This window comes from Fundulus heteroclitus, chromosome 16 (genome assembly GCF_011125445.2).
Source record: "Fundulus heteroclitus isolate FHET01 chromosome 16, MU-UCD_Fhet_4.1, whole genome shotgun sequence".
NCBI classification, from domain to species: domain Eukaryota; kingdom Metazoa; phylum Chordata; class Actinopteri; order Cyprinodontiformes; family Fundulidae; genus Fundulus; species Fundulus heteroclitus.
The window spans coordinates 34246436-34259447 of record NC_046376.1 but is presented as its reverse complement, the minus strand read 5'-3'; the positions used below and the strand labels follow the sequence as shown (position 1 = coordinate 34259447).

The following is a 13012-nucleotide window of genomic DNA, read 5'->3' as shown; positions in this document are numbered from 1 at the left end:
ACTTTATTAATTTCTAAAGTTAGATTAAATGTTGTAGATTACTATATTCAAGTTTTCTGAAAGAATAATTTTTGGCCTAGTCCTCACTTAGCTGGATATCTGTGAAAACGAATACATTTTTATGCTCTCAGGCCTTTCATGCACAAGTAAAATAGATCATGTTTTTTTTTTACATCCCTAAAAATGATTAATTCGGAAAACTCTGGCCAAAGTGGAGAGTTCTAAAAACTCTGTTTGTGAGCCTGGGTGTGTACATGGCAAGACGGACTGTTAGCGTCCGGCGCATCACGGTCTGCGACAAATAATGCGGCGCTGATGTCACATGTGTGACCATTGTTGTAGACTTGGCCACACAGTGGAGTGCAAAAATGAATGCGGTCAGAGCGGTGCTGATTGCTGTGTTTGTGTTGTGATTGATCGTTTACGTTATGTGTCTAATCAATGCTAAACTGGACAAATTCACTGCTACCAAATCTACGGCACCTCTGGTCATTTATTTCCAAGTGACATTATCCAACATTTCCTGTCCTCACCTCAGTATCGGGGCCTCAAAGTAAAAGCACACATGCAACGTTGTAAACATTACAGCTGCTTCAGAGGCTTTTTGCTTGTTTGCTTTCACAAGCCCAGCTGCTCTAATATGTTGAGGTGCAACACAGAAAGAGGGGTTGGATTGGAGGTCAGCTGTTTTACACCAACTCTCTCCCCCAAAGCAGACGCACAACGCCGCTCAGCATCACCATTATTTTGGAATGGTTGGGACTGGCAGACACAGGTTTTAGCTTTGTGGTACGCTGCCTCCTGTGCATCTGACATGTTCGAAACAACGCCCAGTGGTCTATTTGTTCAGGTTTGTGTGGATGGAAACGTTTCTAAAAACACGATCCTGTGTGTATGATATTATTTTATAAATGATTCCTAAATATGAATTTTCTTCATATTATGAAACATCTTTGTTTGTTTTTTTGTACAGTGTCAGTGTTGCACCTCCAGTCCAGTAGGTTGTCCACATGAAGACCAATATATTTGTACTCCTCTAACACCTCCAGTTCTTCACCCATGATGGAAATGGTGGATGACCCATTCCTGTTTGTCCTCATATCCACCTCATTTTTTGTTTACATTCACGGTGAGATGATTGTTCCTTCAACATGCCACAAAGTGATCCACCAACTCCCTTTACTGAACTTCTTGTCCACCTCTGATAAACCAGACATCTGCAGAGTCATCTGGGTCTTTCTTCCAGCACAAGTTAGAGTCTTGTGATTTTACTTAGAATTGTACTGGAAGTGTGAGGTGTACAGAGTGAGAAGGAATGGTGAGAGCATAGTCCCCTTTGGTGCTCCTGTGCTACTAAGCAAGTGGTCATGCACACAACCCTTTCTTCTTACAAATCGTGGACTTGTTGTGAGGTAGTCACTTGTGGAGGCTTTAGCCTGTTTTATTTTGGAAATAAATTGTTAAATGCAGTGAAAAATCTCCACAGTGCTTTTGTCATTGATCAAATGACAGTGGGTTTGTCGAAGCAGGTGTGTGACGGCATCTTCAACTCCTCCTCTGTGATGATTAGCAAACTGCAGGGACATATTAAAGTGCTGTTCATTTTTACTGCTCATATCGCAATATTGCTTTTTCCTGTATGCCTTCCTGTTGTGTCTTTTCTTGACTTAAAATTGTTATTATATACTCCCAATAGTTTCCCGTCTCCCTCTCTAAATTATCTTTTCTTTATGTTTAGCCGATCCTTTAGGTCACTGCTGATCCAGATTTGTTAATTGGGTGACATTCCACTATTCTGGGGGGATCGAAGTTGATGCTAAGATATTAAAACAAATCTAACGTTTTATTTTCTTTAATAGAGCAGCTGACAGACTGTTGAAATGCTGGTGTAGCAGAGATTGAGTGGTTGTTAAAATCACCAGATATAGCCACACATTATTTTGTCGGGGTGCTGTGTCTGTAGCTTAGAGATAAGTGAGCTGACAACATCAGATGTAGTGTTGGCAACAGCTGGTGGTGTAAATGTTGCCAAAAATAACAGATGAAATGTCTTTGTTAATAAAAAATAAAGATAGCCTTGTGTGTGTGTTCATCTCCCTGAACAAATGAGCTCCACTGTGCTGATGGTGGCAGCATCTTGTTTCTGGGATGTCCTTCTGCAACGTTTAGTTTTTAAGAGACTCATACTAACATGCAGAGCACTTAACAGCCAGGTCCCAGATAATTTTTCTAATCTTCTCCCAAAACGTACCGCTGCTCGCTGCCTTCGTTCAGAGGCTCAGAGTCTTTTAGTTGTTCCACACACCAGAGTAAAGATCAAGGGGGACCGAGCCTTTCAGTCCGCAGCACCAAGTCTGTGGAACAGTCTATGTTTAGCTGAATCTCTTTACTGTTTTAATTTGGGTAAAAACGTTCCTGTTTTAACAGGCTTTTTGTTGAATTTTAATTTTTGTTGTGTGCTATATTATCTTTTTTTTATCAGCATTTAATCTTGATAGTTGTTTTAGTGGTTTTATGTACAGCACTGTGTGATGGGGTGTGTGTTGAGAGCATGAAAAGGAACATGATAGTAGGTTGAGCCAATATCATTTTTACATATTTTTTTGTAATTTCATTGCTTATAGTTATTGAAAGCTGTGTAAAGCCACCCCGAGTCCTACCATCACAAGCACTGAAGCATACTCCACCACTGGGAAAGGTCTTCTTCACATTATCATCACAAATTGCTTAGCAACTTGGTTGCCTAGCAACAGGATCACCACCAGACCGGAGTTTGGGTGTGTGAGACAATCGAGCGGTAGTAAAATAACAGTGTGGGGGGAAGACAAATTGTGTTCATGAGTATTGATTGTGTAGCAAGTCAGACTAATTAGATGTTCTGCAAAGTCAGCAAGTTAGCTGAAGAGATCACTCACAAACCTGGAATATTAAAGCAACAATATTACAAATGTGAACGCAGGTTTAAAGGGTTTTAATATATACTTAAAAATGGGGGATTCATTTTTAACATTGTGGTCTGCTATTGTCTGCTTTGGCTGGTTGTTTGTTAGCTGGAAAGCTAATCTCTGTTTCTTTGAATTAAAGGCACTGACAGAATGATTATGGCTATGATACTGACCACTATCAACTCTTTGCTGTCAGACTCCTCCAAAATTAAATCTACTGTTTCCCAATAAATGTTTAAAGAAAAAGCTTTAAAATCATTCCATGTCTTTTGCCAGGTTGAAAGATTGCCATTCATACTTATTAACTCCAAATATATTAATGTTTTATCTTACTATGAAAGATTTAGAGAAATTCCATCTATAATTCAAGAACACTTATTAAGAGAGGAATAAATCTTTTTTTTGCATTAACTAATATAAATTCTTTTGAAAATCACCTGCCCCTGATGTTCAGATCTCTGTAATGATTTTAACTAAGGCTGGAAAATAATTCAACAACGATTTATATTGATCAATTGATATATGGTTCAATAGAAAAGAAGGGGTCAATAAAAAGTTCAATAGAAAAAAAGTTTTCCTTCCTTTTGCATTCAAGCCTATCATGTAGGTTCATACTAGTTATTATACCTTCCCAACCAATCAAACGCAGACCCAGGAAAACTCCTTCACCAAGTTTCAAAGAGTTCAGAGAACAAGTGTTCTTTTTTATTTTGTAAAGACTTACAGTTTTGGTAAAATATTTGTTAAATAAAGGGTTGTGGTCTTAATTTAAAAATAGGTCATTAAGTAACAGCATAAAATGGCCAGGGCTGCACTTTAAATATATGTTTAGAATGTTTTGATAACTATCGATATCGATAAATATGATTTTCATTTTATCGTTATGCTTTTTCTCTATTTGGTACAGCCCTAATTTGTACCGTATTTTAGGGTTCCTGCTAGAAAACGTTTTAAATAACTCTATAAGGTAGCTGTCAGGAGCGTGTGCCCTACGCTTTTCAAAAACCTTGATGGTTTAGAGAATTTAGAGAATTTTCAGTCTTAGTCCTAAGTATTGCTGGAAGTCATTAAAATGTTGTGGCCATTTTAAAACTGAAGAAATATGACACATTTGCGGATGTTTTGAGCTAAAAGCCTGAACTGTCTGTGAATTACAAGAAATAAAGGCTTGAAATATTTCACTCTGTGTGTAACAGATCTCTCTCTCTGTCTCTCTACTGCTGGTGCAGCTAAAGATGTTTTAAGTGTCGCAGAGGTTTCTTTAGTTGTCGAGGGGTTGACAGGTGCAAAGGATGCTAGTTCCCTGTTATCGGCTAATCTCACATTTCTGCAGTTGCTCATCTTATAAGAGACAAGCCAGAGTAAGTCCAGCAAAGACAACTATGTCAATATTCTCGAAGAAACATTACTTGAAAACAGAACCAAAAAATGGGTAATTGTTGGAACTTTCAGCAGGGTAATGATCCACAGCATATGGCCAAATCAGTAAAGGAATAGTTTAACAGACACAAAATCAACCTTCCTCAGTGGCTATCTTAGTTCCTATAGACGTTTGCATAATGAAAATGGATTCTATTGAAACTGAACATACCATTGCATGAAAATGCATCCTCATTTGTCTTTTTCTCTCCTCAGGGATTATCAGCAAGAAGCGTATTAACCTGCAACGATGTTCCGAAACAGCCTGAAGATGCTGCTGGGAGGCAAGACCCGCAAGCTGAACAACAACGGTGCGTACCTCCATGTTAGAAAAAAACATTTCTGTTTTATTCAAATGTTGACATGTAACAAGTTCCAGGGATAGTTCCTTGCAAAACTATTCATGTCCTTCTTCACATTTTGAAACGTTACAGTCACAAACTTCAATGTATTTTATTGGGAATGGACCTAGATAGAGTAGTTTCAATCCGTGAAGTGGCAGACAGTATTACATAATTTTTAAAAGATTTCCCTAAAATTATTATTTAGCTGCTCTTCTTTCTGCTAATATTTGGATTTCAGATTTTGGATTAAAGCTTTTGTTAGTCCCCCTGAGTCATTATATTGTAGAAGCACTTTTTGCTGCAGTTCCAGATGCGGGTCTTTTGGGTTATTTCTCTGCCATCTTGGAAGATCCAGTGGCTGAAATGTCATCTTTACCAAGTAACTAAAGTTCAGTCAGATTGGAAGGAGAGCATGTGTGAACAGCAGTTTTTCAATCTCGTCATAGATTTGCAGCTAGATTTAAGTGTTTGAGAAATTCGAAAACCTAAGTCTACTTTGATCTAAGCCAGGGGTCACCAACATGGTGCCCACGGGCACCAGGTAGCTACGTCCAGGTCCAGTCTGATCAGAGCATCATGAGAAACTGCTAAGAGAACCTCATATTGCTTTCTTTTACTGTAACAATGCCTTGCTTTTTGACTCTCCCATTGAGAATTAGGGCTGTAACAATTTATCAAATGAGTCAAGGACCTCGACTACTGAAATTTATTGAGGGAAATGATCAGCCTCGAGGCTCCGTTAAGCTATGTTTAACTATATAGCGCACTGTGTCCCGGGTGGGTGGATACCGCTAATGATAGCCTTCCCTGCTTGAATCCCAAGTGCAGTTTTCAGCAATGGAGGGAGACAGCAATGAGCAAAAACAAGCATAGAAATAGAGACATAATGTTTTAAAGGTGTAGGGTCACGTTAAACTTAACAGACAAGAAAACTGCACAGCGAGCCAGCTGGTATCACTGAGCTTTTTCTAGCGATTTTTCTTTGCAGAACTTTGTTTTGATTGGTCAGTCCGGGGGCCAATCATGTGAGGCTACAGGATCATACCATTATGTGAAAACAGAGAGGGGTGCAGGCAGGTGTAGCTGTGAGAAGAGTGTTAGATTGTCACGTTGTCCTGTAGCCAAACTATGAGGGACACATGGAAACAAAGCATCTGGCTGCAGATTAAATATCCTGGGAGCAGAGCAGGCAATATAAAAATCCCTTTAGGAGCAGGTTCCTCTACAAACCTGCAGAAGCTTGTCAGAACTGAAAATCTAAAAGAGGGTTTGGTTCTGCTTCTGATCTGTGGCTCTTTTGTAGTTTTTTTTTTAAATCTGTGCAAAAAAAAAGTTTGACTAAAGTATTTAACAAAAAAACAAGCAAATCAAAGGCAGTAATTAGCTGTTTACCATTATTTCTTGTCTGTTTTTGTGCTAAAAAAACCCTTAACCCAACCCTACTTTAACCTTCTCCATGCCTTTATACCGTAGCTGTTTTCCTTGGTCTTCGTAAAGCTGTTTGTTTACTAATGTTGTCTGAAAGCCTTCTGAGGGATATGAATAGTTTTGCATCAGACCGTGTAATAGTTGTATTCCCTTTTGGTATAAATCTGTGTCTAAGTCGTCCAGTTTTTACCCAGCTGGCCGTGATTCCACGCTGATTCTTTTTCCTGCTCACCAACAGATGGCAGCAGCATTGATTCGGACGCCTCAGACATCAGGATGATGGAGGGCTTCACTCGCTCACTCCCCTCCTCCCCCCTTCTCAATCTTCGCTTGGCCAAGAGAACTGGTAGGACTCTTTGCTCTATGTAGGTCAGCAGCGAATGAATATCCTCGACATCAAGTGCCCACCTTGTGCTGCCCCAAACAGCTTCTCAGTTCGAACCGTGTTCTTATTGTGAACCCCTTATAGTAGTTTCAAAATGTAGATTTAAGCCAAGAGTATATTTGTATGTAAAGCAGTCAGGGGCTGATATAACAGTTGTCTAGTGTACATGCATCCTTCTGGGTTTGCTGTGGGGTTTATGTCCCTACCCCCCACAAAAAGGTGATGACCTCTGACCCTTCCTTCGATCATCCCTGTGCCCATTAGTGAGAGAGTAATCAATGAAATTGAACTCCTCTTCCTCCTCTCCAGGGTTGGTTTGAGACACTTTTCCTAAACATAACCATGTGAAACGGCCCACAGCCCCCCCCTCCCCCCCCCCCCACCCCGCCACTCCCAGGTCTCGCTCTGGGCCTTCACACTGTTCACTAGTCCTCAAAACAGAATCATTGTTGTGAGAAGGCGCCGACATGTCCTCGCATGCTCACATTTTAGAGATGCTCCTTTTCTTTTCCCTTGATCTCTGTTTTTGTTTATTCCTCCCTCCGTTCTTGTTGTTCATTCCTCTCTGTCGCTCCTCTCGTTGGTAGGTCCGTGCAGTCTCGGCTGTACCGCGAGCACATCACATGTCATTGCTTCAGTTAATCATCTTCACATTGTTATGGAGGGATTTTGGCACACTCCTCTGAGTTTCGCTTCACTTGATTAGGATTTGAAAAGCTGTTCATGTCCAGCTCTCAACGTTCTGCACAGCTGCTGAGAATAGGATGTCGTAATTACTGTATCTTCTTCAAGCTCGTTTTAGAAAATATGAGTGATTTCTATCACTCACTGTTTAAAACTGTTTGCCACGGGAGGTCGTGATGGCATTACTTTTTGTAATTGGGACACCTTCAGGCGTTAGTCCACTAACACATCTCCAGACTTCATGGAGGATTTACTTGATGACTCTACTTGCACTGTGACACTGCTCTTCCTATCTCTAGAGTAAGACTAGTCAACGAGAGTAGGGGAAGACCTATCAGCATGCCTAGAGTATGCAGAAGAAGAATTTCCCATCACGCTGCCTGCTTGGTGATGTTGCAAATGTTGATGTGGGGAAAATAGATCCCACATGCTGCTTGCAGCTCTGGGTATTGCAAAGAAAATAGTACTTAGAACCTGGAAAAATAAACAAAGTTTGATTAAAATTTATTTCAAATATTTATTATCAGATGATGTTTTTATGGGAGACTGTCTGCTTTTAAGCTAAAATAACAGAATGGATTTGACATGATCTGGTCTAATAATTAAATCCATCACTTAGCGAGTATGCACTTTGCCACCTGGGTGTCAGGAGCAGGGTTATGTGGGGGGCACTGCCACCGGGAGTGGGGTTGTCCCTGGGTAACAGGCATATGGGTTGCAAGCTATCCTACAAGCTACAGGTTTTCTTCTGGCGGCCTTTCAACAATGCCATGGCTTGTGACGTTTATTGACTTGTTAAAGTCTTTCAACATGTTACTACTAGCTCACCACGGTTTATACATGTCAGCAGTGTAGGATTTTGATTTTGGGGATGTGGGAATTCTGACTTTCCATGCCATAAATCCAGTTTCAAGTAGTTGCAGCTGTTTTTTCTATCTGGAACGTTTGATACCAAATTTCATGTAATTGCTATTCATAACTTCAGATTGGACTTTGACTCTGGGGCGTCAGGGGCAAGGGGTATGTGGCGGAGATAGCATCAGAGGTAACATTTTTCATGGGGGTAGTGGGCATGCGGGTGGTGGTGTGTCCTGCTTGGAGTGGGTGGTTAATGGTGGCATGAGGGTAAAGCGGTTCCCAGTACTTAGGTATGGGTGGGCCCTGGACTGCTATGCACGCTTGCACAGAGTGCTATTGAGGCCCCTGGTGGTTGGGCATCTACTTTTACTTCAAAAGCAGACCCAGTGGCAATGTACATCTGCTGAAGTCTGCTGGTTCCTGGGATCCTAGTTGGTTTGGGGAGTCCTTGAGTCCAGGAAGACTGGCAGGGTGCTGATTACGCTCAGCTAGCCCAAGTTCATCCAGACTCCCCTCACTTGGTGAGTGGCTTGCTGCAGGGATCCTTTCTGTCATCGTCAGATATCTCCAGTGGGTCCCTAGTCCTGGTCTATACACATGAATAGGAACATTTCACATTAAAAATAGATTGAAGTTTTTTTTCTCAGAAATGTAGGTAAGACACACCTGAGTCCCTTTATGAATAACGTAACATGCGTAACACCATCTTACCTGCTCTTCTGCTCCTCAGGGGGATCACATGAAAAATCTGCCAAATACAATCTGGTCTTATTTATTCCTTCTGATGCCTTAGTCTTCTTCTCATAAACTTGTAAGACAATTTGTTTCTTGCAACTCATTTTCAAAATGTGTGGTGAGAGCAGCGGCGCTATAATGAATAGCGGACATGGAAAATAAGGTTTCTTTCAAAAAGCATCTAACACAGATGTAAATCCGCCGTTAGAAAATCTGCTGTTCCTGGACACTGACATCCAATAATGGTTTAATCTATTGCAAACATATGTTTATACATTACAATCCTATTTAGGGCTCATTTAGGTCTGTTGATGGCTTACTGAAGAACACAAGAGTAAAGCTGGATCCACATCTGCTCTTCTAAAAAAGTACATCCTTTGGTGGATCTTCTTGGCATCAGAAAAAAAAACGTTCCAATAAGGGCACATTTGTTATATTCATTTTAGCTATCTTCCTTTTATAAGTGCAGCCCTGGCTTTCTTCATGCATCTGTTAATCTAAAGAGCTTTTCTGCCATCAGAAATAAACACACCCTCTTAACATGGCTGTAAACACAGCATGTGTGTGCTCTGTTGACCTTTAATCATCCGCTCTCTCTTTTCTGTGTGACTTTTTTTTCTCCCCCCTTTTGCGAACAAGCAAGGCTGGATATTCTTCCTAAACTTCCATCTTTCCTCTCTGTGTGAGAAAGATTAGTGTCTCAGTTCAGCTCCTTCAGTGTGCATAAGCATGCCCCTCTTTTTCTTTTTTTTCTTTTTTTTTTTCGTTGGAGGAGGGGAGGTTTTGATTTGGAGTGAAATGAGTGGAAGGAGGTCGTCTTACAGAGCACATACAGAGGCTCTGTTGCTGAAAGCAAGACTTCAACTAGCACTTGGGATCTTTTCTTGTTTTCAACCCATAGGATTATTCTAACCAGCAGCGACTGTTGTTTTTTCATACCTTGATGTTTTAGTCGTTGTTTTTCTTGGCTTTGGTACAAGCTGAGAAAACCAAACGTGGCTTTTTTTTTTTTTTTTTGCACAAGTAAAAGTGCAGCGAGTAAAGGAATGTCTCATTCAAAGCTGCTGTGAGTTGGGTTGGGTTTAAAATCTCCGCTTGTGTCTTTGCGGATTCATCTTTCTGAACAAGGAACTTTTGCTGAAGTGTTTTCCTGCAGTCCCGCAGCAGCGCCGCTTTAAAGCTGGAGATCTTGCTTTTTTTTTTCTTCTCCCTCTCCTTGGAGAGTTGCTTCCTTCTCTTGTCGCTTCATTTGTACCTCAACCCCTTCTGTGTATTCCACTGGAGGAGGAGCTCTGGACCAACAAGAACAAGGTGATGTCAGCAGATACTCCAAGGTCTGGCTTTTTATCTTTGTTCTACTTGGAAAGCCTCTAAACAGGGACGCAGCTCGCCGCTGACCAAACATGGACTGCTCGGCGGTGATTTTGAAAGCTTGCGCCCACTCCAGGAGGAAGTGGTGTCGGCACAGGAGGTCCTCCGGCCAGCAGCCCTGGGCGCCAGCGAGCAGTGCCAGCTGTGGTGGAGGTGTTTTGGCGGCAGGGGCGGTTGCCCACGCCTCGTCTCTCCTGCACCGTCTACTGATGCACTTGTGCTGCTGCCAGTCCCAGGAGGAGAATGCCCAGCTGTGCCAGGAGTGGACGGATCGTTCAGCAGACAGAGCAGAGGGACAGGAGCACGGTGAGGGTAGAGGGCACTCTCTGTCCATAAGGTCTTCCTTTAACACGTAGCCCAATAAAATCTGAACAATCTTCATTTCTGAAGAATGAAAAAGTTCTTATTTTTTTAATGAATGCGCAAATTTCTTTAAGGCTTGATTGAACTAGTTTCTCAGAGCCTTTTGTTGGCAGCTTGCTTTCCGACTTTTTATAACAGTGGAGAATTAAAACAAAACAAGCTTTTCAATCACATGATTGGATGTATTCCAGTTTGGGCCCTTTAAAGGGCAACGCTAACTGGATTCCACATGTCTTCCATAAAATAACACATTTAGACGTCTCTCTCCAGGGGAAGAATGACATCATCTGTTGAAATCAGATCTCACTTATGCAAATGATCACTGCCTGCTTGGGCAACTGGAGTTGCAACAAAGGTGGCAGTACAAAGTATCCACTCAGGGGACTGGATGCAAATGAATGCCTCGCTTTTAAAATGATTCATTGTGTAAAAAAAAAAAGTGGATAAATTTTACTTCAACTTAACAAATTAGAAAAAGCTCAAGGGGAAGGAATACTGTTCTTGGTTCTTGGGTTGCCCTTGGGTTGACAGAGTCTAGTAAGATTGCTTATCAGGCTGCAGGACAACACAAGTTTGCTCACTTAGGGCTGCATGTGAACCTTTTTCTGCTCACGGCGCTGGTGCTACAGAGGTTGATAGTTCTGTAGCACAGGCCAGTAAGTCGTAGCATAGGCATTAAAGGTCCGTTACAATCTGCTTAAACCAGATGTAGATGATTCAAGCCCTCGGTCAGAGGATTATAAATATTAATGCAAACAATGTACACGCAATAATAACAGCAAGAAATACTTTCAGACATACATGTTTATTTGTCAGCAAAAAAGAAAAGCCGACAGTAGTCAGTAGCTTGTATTTGGTGTATGTATAGTGTAACGCGTGCAAAGTGCGTCACGCTGCATGAGGTCATATAATGATGGAATGTGTTGCTATGTAATGCGTTGACCTTCAAGGCGGTCCTGATCAGGGTCTTCACCACTTGCCTTTCCTGAGAAACGTGCTCCAGCTGATATCCACAGATTTCTCAATAGTTACGCTGAAAACGATGAGAGGCAATGATGTTTGTGAACGTTTAACATCGGTGATAAGGCGAACCTGCGAGGCCAGCAAAGTCGGGGAAGTCTATGTTGTCCAAACGTGTCTTTGAGCAGAGCAGTGAAAGCGTCAGGAATACCATTTTTCTGCAGCTCAAACATGCATGAAGACATGAAATGAACTTTTTTTCCCCTAAATTAGCATTTCATGATTCCTGAATTATCCTGTTTCACCATGTCTATTTGGATGGTGCTACTTTTATACACAGAGCCTGGTTGTTTTACCCTGGTGCTCTGCTAAATCATTCTGTGGCGTTGATCTTGCTCACCAGCTGCAATCCTTTAACTCCTGTCAGCTGACCAGTTTGTCCGTTGGTTTTCCTTTTTTGGATGATGTGGCTATAAACCTACTTACACTCCTTTGAGCCGTCCGGGTCCCAATCAATCATGATAAATGGGTCTGATTTCTTCAGTGTTTACCTTGATTAGGTGCAGATTGGCAGTCTGCGTCTCTCCAGTGTTTTCCAGAGTGAAAATACTGCTCCACCTTTGTCTATTGGCTTCTCTGAAGTGCATTCACTTACCATCCATTACTAGGGCTCTTTGGATGGGAATTTCAATAGTAGATGTTAGATGTAGGCACAACTGTATTGTTTGAGTAGCTATTGGTCATCATAAGGACTAAAACAACCATGTGGGAATGCGACAAGCTGCCAATTCTCGCTTCTTTCCCTTCATGAGGTGGGTGGGGGGGGGTGGGGAGGTTGCAGAACAATCAGTAAACAGAAAAGCATGTGGGAGATGTCTGAACTGTACAGCATCAGTACTTGGCTGACTAACAAAAAGTGTGCCAGATAATGAGTTTCTAAGCACTGTAAAGGACCAGACATTTAGGAGGCGCGGTAAAAGATATGCCACTGTTATTTTCTATGACACAAAGCACTCTGTCTGCATCTGGTCGGCTGCCAACACACCAAGGCAACGAACCTTTTCAACCTGCATATTTCTACACAGATTTTTTGTTTTTCTAAACACAGTGTGAGATGGATGAAACCTCCATTCTATTTGTGCAAACACAAAGTGGAGTACTTTGAGTCCCTTTTCACATTAGAACCACCTTGGAATTAGACAAGTAAAAAGATAGCATGGTATGAACAACTATATTTCTACAGATTTTTTTCAACACAGTTTGTGATTTCTGAAACCTTTACTCTATTCATTTAAAAAAAAGTAGAGATTGCACAAATAGTGCGTAAAGATCATTCTGTCTTGTTCTCTTGAACCCTGTAAAGCTGTATCTTATCACATTGTATGCTGTCTCCTCAATGAGCTGGATGTCTTGTTACACATCCGGTCTTCATCAGCTCACAGTAGCCAAGTTCAGAGGATGGGACGAACAGTTTTGCCTCTTACATTGTAGAAGCTGTTACAGAAGCACTTGTGAAGAAT

The 13012-nt window shown here is 41.4% G+C and overlaps 1 protein-coding gene across 3 annotated transcripts in view; it reads left to right on the top strand.

The window, feature by feature from the left end:
- The window catches only part of tanc2a (tetratricopeptide repeat, ankyrin repeat and coiled-coil containing 2a), a 67074-nt gene that overhangs the window by 18917 nt on the left and 35145 nt on the right, over window positions 1-13012 (top strand). For 2 of the 3 annotated variants that reach the window (XM_021315744.2, XM_021315742.2), the window contains exon 1: window positions 9595-10475. In XM_021315744.2, coding sequence (XP_021171419.2) covers window positions 10202-10475 — 274 coding nt within the window. In that variant the 5' untranslated portion in view covers window positions 9595-10201. Of the gene's footprint in view, window positions 1-4580; window positions 4676-6374; window positions 6483-9594; window positions 10476-13012 lie in introns of those variants that run through there. The other variant, XM_021315747.2, reaches the window with a different exon arrangement.